At 40.8% G+C, this 12,667-nt stretch overlaps 1 protein-coding gene across 1 annotated transcript; it reads right to left on the bottom strand.

Annotated features, from left to right (window-relative positions):
- Nucleotides 1-1,009: 1,009 nt before the first annotated feature.
- Nucleotides 1,010-12,336, bottom strand: LOC133420284 (myozenin-2-like). Its single transcript, XM_061709943.1, has 6 exons — nucleotides 12,132-12,336; nucleotides 11,292-11,380; nucleotides 9,928-10,094; nucleotides 5,268-5,397; nucleotides 3,230-3,413; nucleotides 1,010-1,566 (listed from the first exon to the last, which is right to left on the bottom strand). Exons 2-6 carry the CDS (start codon nucleotides 11,371-11,373, stop codon nucleotides 1,341-1,343), a joined length of 789 nt encoding a protein of 262 aa, XP_061565927.1. The 5' UTR covers nucleotides 11,374-11,380; nucleotides 12,132-12,336; the 3' UTR covers nucleotides 1,010-1,340.
- Nucleotides 12,337-12,667: the final 331 nt, after the last annotated feature.

Below are 12,667 nucleotides of genomic sequence, written 5' to 3'. Positions count from 1 at the left end.
TTAAATACGTGCAATGATTCCAAATGTTTTAAAAACATGAAAGAATGCTAAAAAGTGTAACTGCATTATGCACATTGTGTACGGAACGTAGTACGCAGTATGTAAGGCACACTTGTATGCCGCTTGCCATCAATATATATGCAGTTAGGTCAGGTGTGATATTATTTTCACCCTTGGCCTCTAAGGTAAATGAAATGCAGCAATATATGTCAAAAGAAAACATTAATGATAATGCATAAGTGGAAACTGGTCACATGGCCACCGTGAAAAGCTTCACATGCAGTGGTCCAATACTTTGTGGGATATACAGTAGTATAAGAGGTAGACTGGTCAGTTATGTACTAAATATTTTCCTGGAAAGAGAACACAATCTATACATTCTTGCATCCTGGAGATTGGACATTTGTGTCTGAATTATGTACTTCCTGTACTTCTAGTGCTGTTCCTGCGGTGTAGCTGTGTGTAGTTCTCATTAGTGCCCCCTACAGTTCAGCAGGAACACTACAGTGAGCGGCGTCCCAGTTACACTGCAGTGCTGCTGTCACAGTTTGCTGGCGCTGTGAGTGATCTGTTGACCATAATCAGCCCATTAGGCGTGTTATGGCTGTGAAAAATTATTCTGTGTTGCAGCAGCAAACAGAAAGGCAAATACACAGCTCATCAAGCTGCTCACCCATCATTCCCACTCTTTTCGCTGCGCTTTGTCAAAAGGTGAAAGATGCATCAGTCAAGTCGCTCATGTCACTGTAGCAGATTTGATTTTGTCGTGCAGTGAAACTGAGGCATATAAGAGCGGCTCACATGTATCCTTGGCCTTTAACAGGATACCGTATGTGTTGAAATGCATCGGTCTATTGCACAGAGGTGACAGCATCATCCACTAAAAAAGCCGGCGAGAAGAAATTTTGAAACAATACGAAATCATTTCCTTGGGGCATGTTGTGGCATTTGTTTGGCAATAGTCTTATTAACAATGTCAGGATATTGGAAAAGAAATGAAAATACAGGATTGTTTTTGTTCCATTCAGCACAACTTTATTGAGCAGATCATTTTTGTTTGCAAGATTAAATATTCTTGTGCATATTAATATAAAACATTATTTACTTTATCCCTGCACTGTTTCTTTTTACTCTATGTGATATAATTATTTTTCCCTGCGGTGCAAAAGTTAACGTCACTGTAAAACCAAGATTTGGAGCATACAGTCTAAACTGCACCAATTGCACAATGCTTTCTCTCACCCCCCACTCCACTCAAAAAGAAATGTCATCCTGCCCACAGTAACCTCTGGTGAAGCAAAAGCGTAATCAACATCCTTGTGTGACTTCTCTCCATGGGTTCAAAGGTCGTCTGACTCAGGGATGAGCAAAGGCTCGAGGGGAACAGTTGGGAATGCAGCCAGACCACCCGACGACACCCACCCCAGAGCAGACCTATTGAAGGAGGGACGATGTACGGCACTCTCTCCCTGGGGTGCTGGCAGCTCGGGGAGGTTTTCTTCATGGAATGCCATGATGGGAGCAGAAGTGGGTGCTCTGCTGAAACCGCCAAAAGGGGTAGCCGTCCTGGAAGAAACAGAGTGGCAGTGTTAACAGTAGCCATCAGGTGTAATAAGAGAAACTGCAGAGACATCTGAAGGGATGTCATTTAATTAAAGCCAAGCAAGACTTCCATCAGGAAGATCAAATAAGATTTAGAAATAAGATAAGATGCTACTTAGAGGGAAGTAGTAGGTTATGAGATTGGTGAAGGGCCATACTTGTTACCTCAGCATTTTAATGTTGTCGATATATATAAAGATTTCTAAATGAAATTGACATTTATAAGCAATTTCACTAAGGCTTTGCTTTCACATTCTTAAACATTTATGATCTGGAAATATCAGTATCTTATAGTAACTGATCATATAAGGTTTTGCTGGATTAATACAGTAGTAGTACAGAGCCAACTTTCTGGCTGTCTCATTTCTGTAAACTACCAGTACACTGTATTATGAATTAATTGGTCATAATAACAGGATTTAGTGGCATCTAGTGTTGAAGTTGCATATTGCAATTAGCAGAATATCCCCAACGTCATCTTCCATATGTTCCTTATGTGTTTATTCATTCTGTTGGACCACAATTTTGCTGGCAGACTGCAGCCCACGAAAAAATAAAGCAATAAAAAGAATATGTTCAGGTAAGTTAAAGGGGAATTATTATGAAAAACACGTTTTTTCTTGCTTTAACATATATAAAGTGGTCTCCCCTCAGCCTGCCAATTTAGAAAAGGAGGAAAGCAACCAAATTCTGCAGTGTCTGTACAGCCGCCCGGATGATCCATCCAGTGTGATGTGACTTCTACGAGCCGTTCAGATTCTGCGCATTTTCGTTACGTAACCAAAATGTAAACCACGCCCACAACTAACCACCGTGTCCTAACTGCATGTGAGTTCCGACTATCGCTTCGCACTGCGTGACATCGAACGCTCTCTGTCCATCTCCCTCCAGCAGCTGCCACTTTATTGAGGTTTTTGTAGTGAAATGAGGAGGAATCATAGAGATAACTTCTTATTTCAACTAACTGGATCAGCCGTTCCTCATCCGTGACTGTTTCCTACAGCGCTTTCACCCGGCTTTCAACGCGAGCAACAGGAAGAGAATACAAGCAGGGCATCCGACAAATATTCAGCTCAAAATGGTGCGCCGCGTCGCTGCGGCCAGTTAGGACAGTACCCTACGGCGTAGGCTCTGCGTCGATTTAACGCAGAACCATAATTCAGGCTTAACTCTACTGGCCGGAGCTTCCGCCATTTTTTCGTAGCGGTGTATCACGTCATTCAGGCAGCCAATCAGTACAGAGCCTCATTATTATAGCCTCCCCGCCCACTCAGAATCCCTCATAGAGAAGGAGGTTAGAAACGGTAAAGATAAAGACATGGTTTAGAGGCTGAATTTCTAATTTATTTAGCAAAAACAATTAAAAGCTTGTTTTTAAGACATTCAAGGGCTGTTTAAAATAGGGATTAGATGCCATAATAGGTCCCCTTTAAACGTAGATAGTAGGTCTCAAGATGTATGTTGGTCAGTTCAGGTTACTCCCTCTGGATTATGTTTGGTTGTCTGACTTTTCAGATTTTTAAAATAATAGTTTCCATGTGTGTTGAACATTTTGGATTTCTCAAAATCTAGAATTTCAGAGACTGTTAATTGGATCAATGACTTGTTGTCCGTATGTGGCCATTACCTGTTGAAGCTTTTGTAACCCGGAAGGTCTGCTGGGGAGTCCATTTCGGGCAGTTGGGCGATGAGTGTGGCTGCCAGGCTGGGGTCTTTGTTGATGGCCTGCTCCCAGGGAGACTGGTATAACTTTGGCACAGCGGTACTGTTGAACTTCTCCGGAGGGATGTCTTTCAAAGGACCCCCGTATCCTGGATAAAAATGCATCACACCATCATGCACCATCACCATTCTAAACCTTTTCTAAGTCAGGTAAAGTTCTCCCTTGTTTTTTCTGTGATTATTGCCCCACATTCACTCATTGGTGCCCCAAACTCCACTTCATGCCATTTTGAATATCTTTTTGTGAAACTAGTCTTGCTGTCTCTTTGCCTACATGCTCCGTTTCTCTAATTGGTGCTGTGCTTACCCAGTGGCATGTAGAGGAATGTTCTTCTGCGTCTGTCGGTACTATTCCTTCAAAATCAAGTCAAATCAAGAGGAATCTGTGTAATTATTTGTATTGAAGAGAAAAAGAGCTGAGTCACCACTGCTAGAAGAATGACTTGACACTGAAACTTTTTTTCTTCAGTTCTGATACATAATCAATAGGCTTTTGTTCCTTTTTTGTTTGTTTTCAGGTGTTGTAAACAATTTTACCTGTTTATCGCCATTTATTCCTTTTCATTGATAATTATCTTAAGACTGCCCTCATGGTGAATTGCTGTTTTTTCTTTTTTTTTTTCTTTACTATACTGGGTTAATGGCAACTAATTGTTCTTTTCCCTGTTAAAACAATTCAAGGATCAGCTTTCTCATGTTTTGCGTGCATGTGCTTGTATTTCTACCCACAGAGTCTGGGTGTGTTGATGAGAGAGGCCTATCCAAAGTACTATCCTTCAAAACCCAGCACTTCACTCAGGGGGGCCTTGCAAGCTCAGGCGTTACATAACGTGGGGCGTCGTGTCACGTCCTAATCTCTCACAATGAACAATCCCCTCTTCCTGAGTTTATGCTTTGCCCTGAGGAGGAAGCAGGAGGAACCAAACAGACCTGAGAGGAAATCTGTAGATTTTGGGGGGGAATCTGTTACAAAACATTGCGCAGAAGATTTTTCAAGGTTGTGGAATATCGTTCATGTAGTGGGACGTTCAGCCGAGCAGCTATTTTTGTGAGGAAGTTCTGTTATACAACAAGCTGTATGTGGAGATGAAAGACAGATTCTTCAAAAGGACTGAAAGATGAGAGAAGCAGCATTTTGAAACCCGTCCTTTTCTGTGAAGACACATTTTATATTTCTCTCTGCAGAAAGTTTGAACAGGACATGCACAGACCCACATTCATGTGTCATACCAAGCTCAGCTGGAATCAAAAGGGTCAACTCCATGTGACTACAGTCAGGTTAAGAAATGTTGCTGGCACTACGGAAACATGAAACACGCACCAACGTGGGGACAAGGGTGCTATTTAAAGAAATTTCACCATTTGATACCAAATGCACTTTGGCCTAATTTCTGCTGCAGCTGGAGTGACTTCATTCAGATGGTGTCTGGTCCAGAAATAACACCCCACACCACTGTGGGCACACTAATCATTGATTTGGCATCGGTTTTGTGTCAACTTGACAAAATTTAGACGTGAGGGAGGATGTGAGAGCATGCTGATGGTATCACTGGCATGAGAGGCAAACAGGAAACACTTCCTGTTCGTAAAATGCAACAATTTTTAAAATGATGCATGAAGACAATTAGGTTAAAAAAAAAAATAAGAAGAAGAAAAAAGGAACAGAATGTGAAAGTGTTGCCATGAAACAAAGGAGTGGGATGAAGGAAGAAAAAGGAAAAGAAAAGCATGCAGAGATGCCAACAGTTTTCAGGCATGAAGGAATTGTTTTCATACATGATCAAATCGCGTGTCAGTACAAACAATGAAAAACAGTTGGATTCTGATAAATACACGAAGGCTCTCGTGCACAGCATTTTCACTCAGCCTGTGCACGAGGAACAATAGCTCTTATGCACATTCAGAGTCATTTCATGTAATGTACTGTATGCCCGATAACCTACCAGGGGCGATAGAGCTTGGGTCTGGCACAACCTTTGTCTCTGGTGTGTCAAAAGTCACTTTTGACATGTTTCCCTCACTGCTGTTGCCGACTGCAGCATCCTCGTTCTCGGCCTGGGGAGCAACGCTGTTCTAAAAGAGAGAACAACGAGGTCAGTGCAGCCTAAAGGAAAAGTTTATTTTCTATTTCATTGTTGTTATAACTGACGTTTAACCTCTGAACAATACTTTTGCATTAAATGTTAGTGTCATAGTTCTTCTGCAAAACTGCAGCTAATTAACACTCTTTCAACTCTGACTTTGTCTGCATCAACCGGCTCGACTATTAGCACTTATTTTGTGTGTGTGTGTGTGTGTGTAGACTGTCTCAGAAAATTAGAATATTGTGATAAAGTTATTTATTTTCTGTAATACAAAAATGTCATGCATTCTGGATTCATTACAAATCAACTGAAATATTGCAAGCCTTTTATTATTTTAATATTGCTGATCATGGCTTACAGTTTAAGAAAACTCAAATATCCTATCTCAAAAAATTTGAATATTCTGGGAATCTTAATCTTAAACTGTAAACCATAATCAGCAATATTAAAATAATAAAAGGCTTGCAATATTTCAGTTGATTTGTAATGAATCCAGAATGTATGACATTTTTGTTTTTTTAATTGCATTACAGAAAATAAAGAACTTTATCACAATATTCAAATTTTCTGAGACAGTCCTGTATATGATTCGATAGATCTTTATGGGATCAAAACAACGAGTTAAAGGATTAACTAACTTCAGTAATTCTTTGTCATTTGAGCATTCAACTATTTGGAAAAGATGGTTTAAAAAGCCATTAAAACATATATCTTTATGCCATGAATTCTCACTCCCTTCGTAGCATACATTTGTTGCGTATGTTTAAACTTAAAAAAAAATAAGATTGACAAAATATTACATTAAAACACACAAACACACACACTGTAGTCTGTTGCAAGAAATGGGAGACAGAATCTTCATCAGTTAAAAAAAGACAGGAAATATAAATGAGCATTGTTTAGCAAGTAACAAGGACTCCATTTCCATCTCATGATGAGAATGACTAAAAACTCCAATTATGGGTGCTTTATTAATGTATCTATATTTAAGGCTCAAATGTATAACTCAAAGCACAAAGTTTTAGTCTTGACACAAGAAAAATGTCACTTGAATATGTGGTATGTGAATGTGGTAAAGCAGTGGTCTACTATGTTTGCTGATTCTTACTGAGATAAACCTTCCAACATTTAAAGTTGGAGACTGTGTTTTCAGCTGGGGTGAACTGTACTGCAGTCCAGGCAGCAGACTTTCATCCCTCTGATGATTTACTCCAGGACTTCCTCAGGAAATGTTGACAACTTGAAACAAAAATCCGTCTATAGCCCAGAGCAATAAATACACTGAGATATGTGAGTCTTTCTCACTTAAAAGATGAGTGGAAAATCTTCCCAAGCTTGAGCAAAAATAATTATTTTATTTACAGACTTCATGGGAGAAGTACAGAACACAACTAAATTAATTCATAGCCTACCTAACAAAAAAGTAACTAAATGTGCTGTAGGAGAAGGTTTTACTGAGAGCTTTAGGAGATATATTGCTCTATATATGAAAAGGTCAAGCTGAGATCCGAATTGCTCAGAGGAATAAAAGCTGACTGTGCACATGGCACATAGAGGGACATTAATAAAGTTAATTATGACCTGTTGGACCACTTTCACTACGACCATTATGTGCAGCGCCATGCTGTAGTATGAGTCAAGTAAACAATGCAAGTGCTTTATCTCAACATATACTTTCTCAGGATGTGAGTTATTGTGGAAATGTTTTCCTGAGTGGGTGGGAACATGTGGCATGAGAAAAAAAAGACTGACGACAGAAGAACACACACTGACAGTGTGAAATTTTTAGAATTATACTTGCGGAAATAAATGCAAAGAAAAATCCCATTTAAGTGTATGCTGCGTATGAAAGTTGGCCCTGGCAACAAGTGACATAGCGTAGCATGTTAGCACAGCAGCAGAAATAAAATAAAAAAATTCAAGCACCAGCAGTATCTTTTGGATCAAAGCCAAGCGGAAGTAAGAAAAAGTTGCAGTCCCTCGACGGATCCCTGGGGGCTGACCCCAAAATCTATTAATAACCCCCTATCCATTGCCGGATACACTTTGTTTAATACCCCAGTTTAGCATACTGCCTCTAGCCTAGAAATATAGACACACCAGTTGCTAAATTAAATTGCTGTGGACGTACGTCGAGCCACCTGCCGTTGGAGCTCATCTGTGCCCAAAAGTCATGAATCAAATGAAATCAGTCTATCCTTGTAAGGGTCTCTGGGCGGGCTGAACACGAGGATGAGAGAGCGGCGACTTTGTAATCTGGATGTAAACAGTGTAAATGGCTGCAGCTGAGGTATACCGGCCATTCGAATCAGCTTAAAGTTAAAGATTCTGACTTTTTCTTTGAAAATTGAATAGAAGACAGCACTCAAATCACACTCTCCTACTGACTCGCTTTCATCGCGCTGAATATGTCACCCTGTACGTTGCTCTGATATGTTGTAGGGCCAGAGGTGTCAAGTAACGAAGTACAAATACTTCGTTACCTTACTTAAGTAGAAATTTTGGTTATCTATACTTCACTGGAGTAATTATTTTTCAGACGACTTTTTACTTTTACTCCTTTTTCACGCAATTATCTGTACTTTTTACTCCTTACATTTTAAAAACAGCCTCGTTACTCTATTTCATTTCGGCCTTTAAAAAAAACTATCCAGTTAAATTGCTCCATCCGGATAGAGTGAATTAGGTTGTGGTTGTTTCAGATGTTCTTGTCCAGTTTTGTTCTTACATCCGTTCCCTCAGATTCCTGCAACTAAACTTGGATGTACATTCCAATAAAGGTTAGGATAAATGATAACATGCCTCTGAAGTTTGACTTTTTGCACCAATTACAATACTTATAGGCAACTATTCATCATATCTCCTGCTCTCTGAAACACATGTTAATGCTCAATAGTACACATATATGGTTCTTTAATATATTTGCATTATACTAAGATGCATTCATTTTCAATTGCTTTTGTCCTTAATGGCTTTTTTCCCCCTTACATTACTTTTACTTTTATACGTTAAGTAGTTTTGAAACCAGGACCTTTATACTTTTACTTGAGTAAAAAGCTTGAGTTGATACTTCAACTTCTACAGGAGTATTTTTAAACTCTAGTATCTATACTTCTACCTGAGTAATGAATGTGAATACTTTTGACACCTCTGCGTAGGGCCAACCAACAACGTGCAAAGGGAGTTTGAAAAGCAACCGTTGATGCTGTGCCTTGGACCGGGAGGCCCAATGGGTCGTTTTCAGACCCTACATCTTTCTAGATGTGGTTCGATATGTGCTAAACAGTTTGGGAGGAGCCACGGCAGAAAAACCTGTTGCTATTCAGGGTCGCACTTCCTCCATCTCCCCCACCCTGCACTGCATCAGCCAGCTCTTCTGATGTTGATGAAGCCAGCAAGTCCAACCAGTCGCGCAGGGCAATCACGTTACGCAGTAGCAGTGGAAAACGCCTCCTGACTCCTCTCCCCTCCCCTCAATTAGGCTTCAGGCACCGGGGAGGCCGCTTGTATTTACACTGCCCAGTGAGCGTTAAACACAAGTTGATAAGTAACAGGATCTAATCTAAAAGTGCCCTTTATTGACTTCTGAGCATAGCTGCTGAGCTCTGATTAAAGACCTAACTGAGCTAGTTATTCATGTGAAAATACATTTTGATGTAGCCTACTATTAATTGTACTACATGTGACTGGCTGTGGTTTGGCCTACAAGAATCAGATGATGGAGCTTAGCCTAGCAGCATGCAGCTTGTGTTAATTGTCCATTGGCTACAGAAACAACATTTAAGATGGGAGGTCCTGTTGCAAATATTCCCCGGCAGCACCACACCTCATCCAGCATGGATCAACTAAAGGAACTAGCTGCCAAGGTGAACCACTTTAGGATGCTTTCAAGCAGAAGTCCGCTGGGACCTACAATCAATCAGCCCGCGACGCCTGGAGGGGTCTAGCCTCGCGAGTGTCAGGCCAAGTGGCTGTGGGTGACAGCTTCTGCTTGTCCTCGTTTCAGCTCTGGCGGCCAATGCTGTTTCAGAAGCAACCCTTGCAATGATGTGTGGGCAGATTTGATCAGAATAAATGTTAAGCAATATTAATTTGCATCAAAGGTTAACATAAACTAAGACAACCTAGCTCAAGACACTAACTGTGACTAAAATAAGGCTGGTCCATCAACCAATCTGCAACATTTCATCCTGCAGTGATCACACACGGCTTGTCCAGTTCTTCATACACCGTCTATGCTGTCTGTCCCATAAAAGTTGCAAATTGAGCTATATTTTTGTTTATTTTCAAGCTTGTGTAATGATGAAAAAAGTGGTTGGACAAAAATGAAGGGATTTGACATGGTTTTCTATACTAGAGAGCTTTAAAGTCAAAAGTTTAAAGCATAAGTTTGTTTTTCCAACTATAAGCAGAGCCAAGCCCACTTGCGAGCCTTGAATTCGCCACAGAGCAAATATGTAAATGTTCAACTATTGCCACCATCACCCACTTGAGATCACTGCACCACAGTTCCTCTTACATTAAGCCGTATGTTGTTTTCATTCTGGATGCTCTCAAAAGTGAATTTTTCAGAGCGTCTCTGGCGCATTTTGAAGAGTCGTGATCCCCGGTTGGAGGTAAGAGACAGCTCCTCCAGCATGATGTCTTTAGGCACGCTCATTTTCTTCCCAAATTCCATCTGTGCATCTTGGAGGAAGAAGACAGGAGAAAATACTAAAGATCTTGCTTTTTATTGGTACAGTGATCTAAAACACATTTATTTTCCTAAATGCTATAATCCCACCTCTCACACTTTGCTGACTACAAATTATATCAACACCAAAAAGAAAAAAAAAAGCCTTACTGCAAAAAAAAGAAAAAAAGAAGCCCTTTCCACAGACTGCTGATGTTGCACTCCTGCCAGTATGATGAACGAGGAATCATCTTCCCTCCAAATCAACTCATGCCTGGTGCTTGTTTTGTGGTTTGCTCCTCATGCTAGCTACTGCATACTGATCATGGAGATGTCACAGGCCTATATCCAAGTATGAGATGCATAATTTGCCAGAATATCTTTCAGCTGTCAGTAGCCTTCAGAGTCTCGCTATCCCAGCGCTATACACAGTTGTCCTTGCCTTGAAATAGCATGTTCAACGACAAAGAGATTAGTTACTTGGGCCTATAAAAGTATTCATTTACGTATTTATAGTCTGGGTTTTGGGGGGGGGGGGGGGGTTGGCAACTGCTGCTCTGGCAAATTGTGGCTTCATACCTCCTATAAAGTGAACATGGCCAGTGTGTTTCAGAATGGGGCGACTTGGCATCTACAATACCATTTTAGCAACAAGGTTAAATTTTAAATGTTTTAAAGTGGAGATATTTAATTTTAAAATAGTGTATTTTCTGAAGAGAATATATTTTATTGCCTCAAGTGATTACCTAATCGGAAAAAAGATGTCTTTTTGAGGCTGCAAGAGTTTAAAAAGAGTATTTTCAGTGATCGGTTTGAATAAGGCTCCATTTGATATGGCACAGAGCTGGGTGGAGTAAAGATATAACAGTGACTTCAAAAGATGTATAACCTTATGGAGGAGTGGAATGACTGACTCCGCCCCCTTTAACTGCCCACTTTGAAAACAGCCATGAAGTTGATTGATAAGGGTACTTTTCGTCTGTGACTGAAACATGTCAGAAACTGTGTCAATTTTGGGAAAAAAAAGGCCAAAATGTGTCTTTTTTTAACCTCTGTCATCAATTTTATGCAAAATGAAGGGAGACAAGTGGAATCTGAGGAAAAGATTGCATGAAAATCAACGTAAAGAAAAAGATGCAGTAAGAAAACCTGAGAGGTTGTGAGGTTTGGGTGAAATAAGGAAGCAGAGAGAAGATTATGGTCCTAGGTACCTTCTTGGCCTTGAACCTCCCTGCAGATTGCTGCTGCCTGCATTTTCCTCTCCCTGGTTGTCATGGTGGAGAACTGCGACATGGCTGCCCTGGGAGTTTGGAGTAAAGGAAAAAATAAAAAAAGAAAGTCACGGGGGACAGTGTGTACACGAGTACAAGCTGTTCCGATAAATAACAAGAGAAAAACGCAAGGGAGCACTCCTGCATTCTGACCATCAGGTGGTCAACATAAAGCATCCATCACATGCACAAAGACCCATGGAAGCACGCAGAATTTATTGGTGTAGTGAAAAGGGCAAAGTTAGCACATCACTTTAAATAACCTTGGGCTGTTAAACACCAAGCACATGCTCTTCAGACATGGCAGCCAGCTATGTCAGGGGTCTGAGAATCAATACGTTTGAAATTGCCCAAGTAGGCTGAAAGGGCGCAGGTGGAGAATCAGGTGCTGTCACAGCAGACATGTTACAGTAGATAGTGGATGAAGTAGAATAAAGGAAAGTTTTCCAAATCCAAAGTTTCTTGATGGAACAAAGCAACACTTGTTAGAAAATGCTGAAATGTTAGTTGTTTTTACTATTACATTCTTTTAAAATAGAAAATATTTAATGGAAAAGAATGTTTAGATTCAATTAGAACACCATTAAAATCCAAATATCAGGGAAGCAGAGATAAAATTCAGTAACATATTTGTTGAAAATAACTACAATAGAGTGAAAGCAACAGAAAAGTGCAGTTTGAACCACTGTAGGAGGCAGTGAGGGCCAGGCTTGATTTAAAGTACAAGAGTCACATTAGAACGAGACAGCACACCCATGGAGAGACTCAAGTGATGCTTACCTGTCCTGAAGGACCCTCAGGGGGTAGTCTCAAGTTGTTCTTGTCTCCTCAGGGTGGGAAATTAGAAAGGTGAGAGGCAAGAGGGGTCAGACTCTGTGGTGTGGTCTGCGTGAGGGACTCGCACTCCCCAATACTGGAGCCAGTATGTGGGGAGAGGGTTTGGCAGAGGGGGCTGCTGCCTGACCTAAGTGACAGTGTGACTGAGTGAGAAGGTGGGTGGGTGGGTGGGTGTCGGTCTGTCTGTTGTCATTGGCATTTAGTTCACAAGCGGAAGGGCGACTAAATTTAGAGCCCTGCCAGTACTGTGCGCTTTGCCCTCCATTGATTTCAGGACCGGACTTGTTGCATAGCGGCTAAGTTTGCGTGGATTGCGAGTCAAGTACAAACTCCATGAAGAGGACAAACTAAGAAAATAAATATGGATGAAATAGATAGGTGGCGACAGCAAGAAGTTGTTTGAAGCTCAACTAGATACCTTAACATGATACATACATGACTGGTATGCGTAAGTGATGGGGGGAAAAAACGATGGAAGT

Source organism: Cololabis saira, chromosome 20 (genome assembly GCF_033807715.1).
Source record: "Cololabis saira isolate AMF1-May2022 chromosome 20, fColSai1.1, whole genome shotgun sequence".
Lineage (NCBI taxonomy): Eukaryota > Metazoa > Chordata > Actinopteri > Beloniformes > Belonidae > Cololabis > Cololabis saira.
This window is presented reverse-complemented; position numbering and strand designations above follow the sequence as displayed.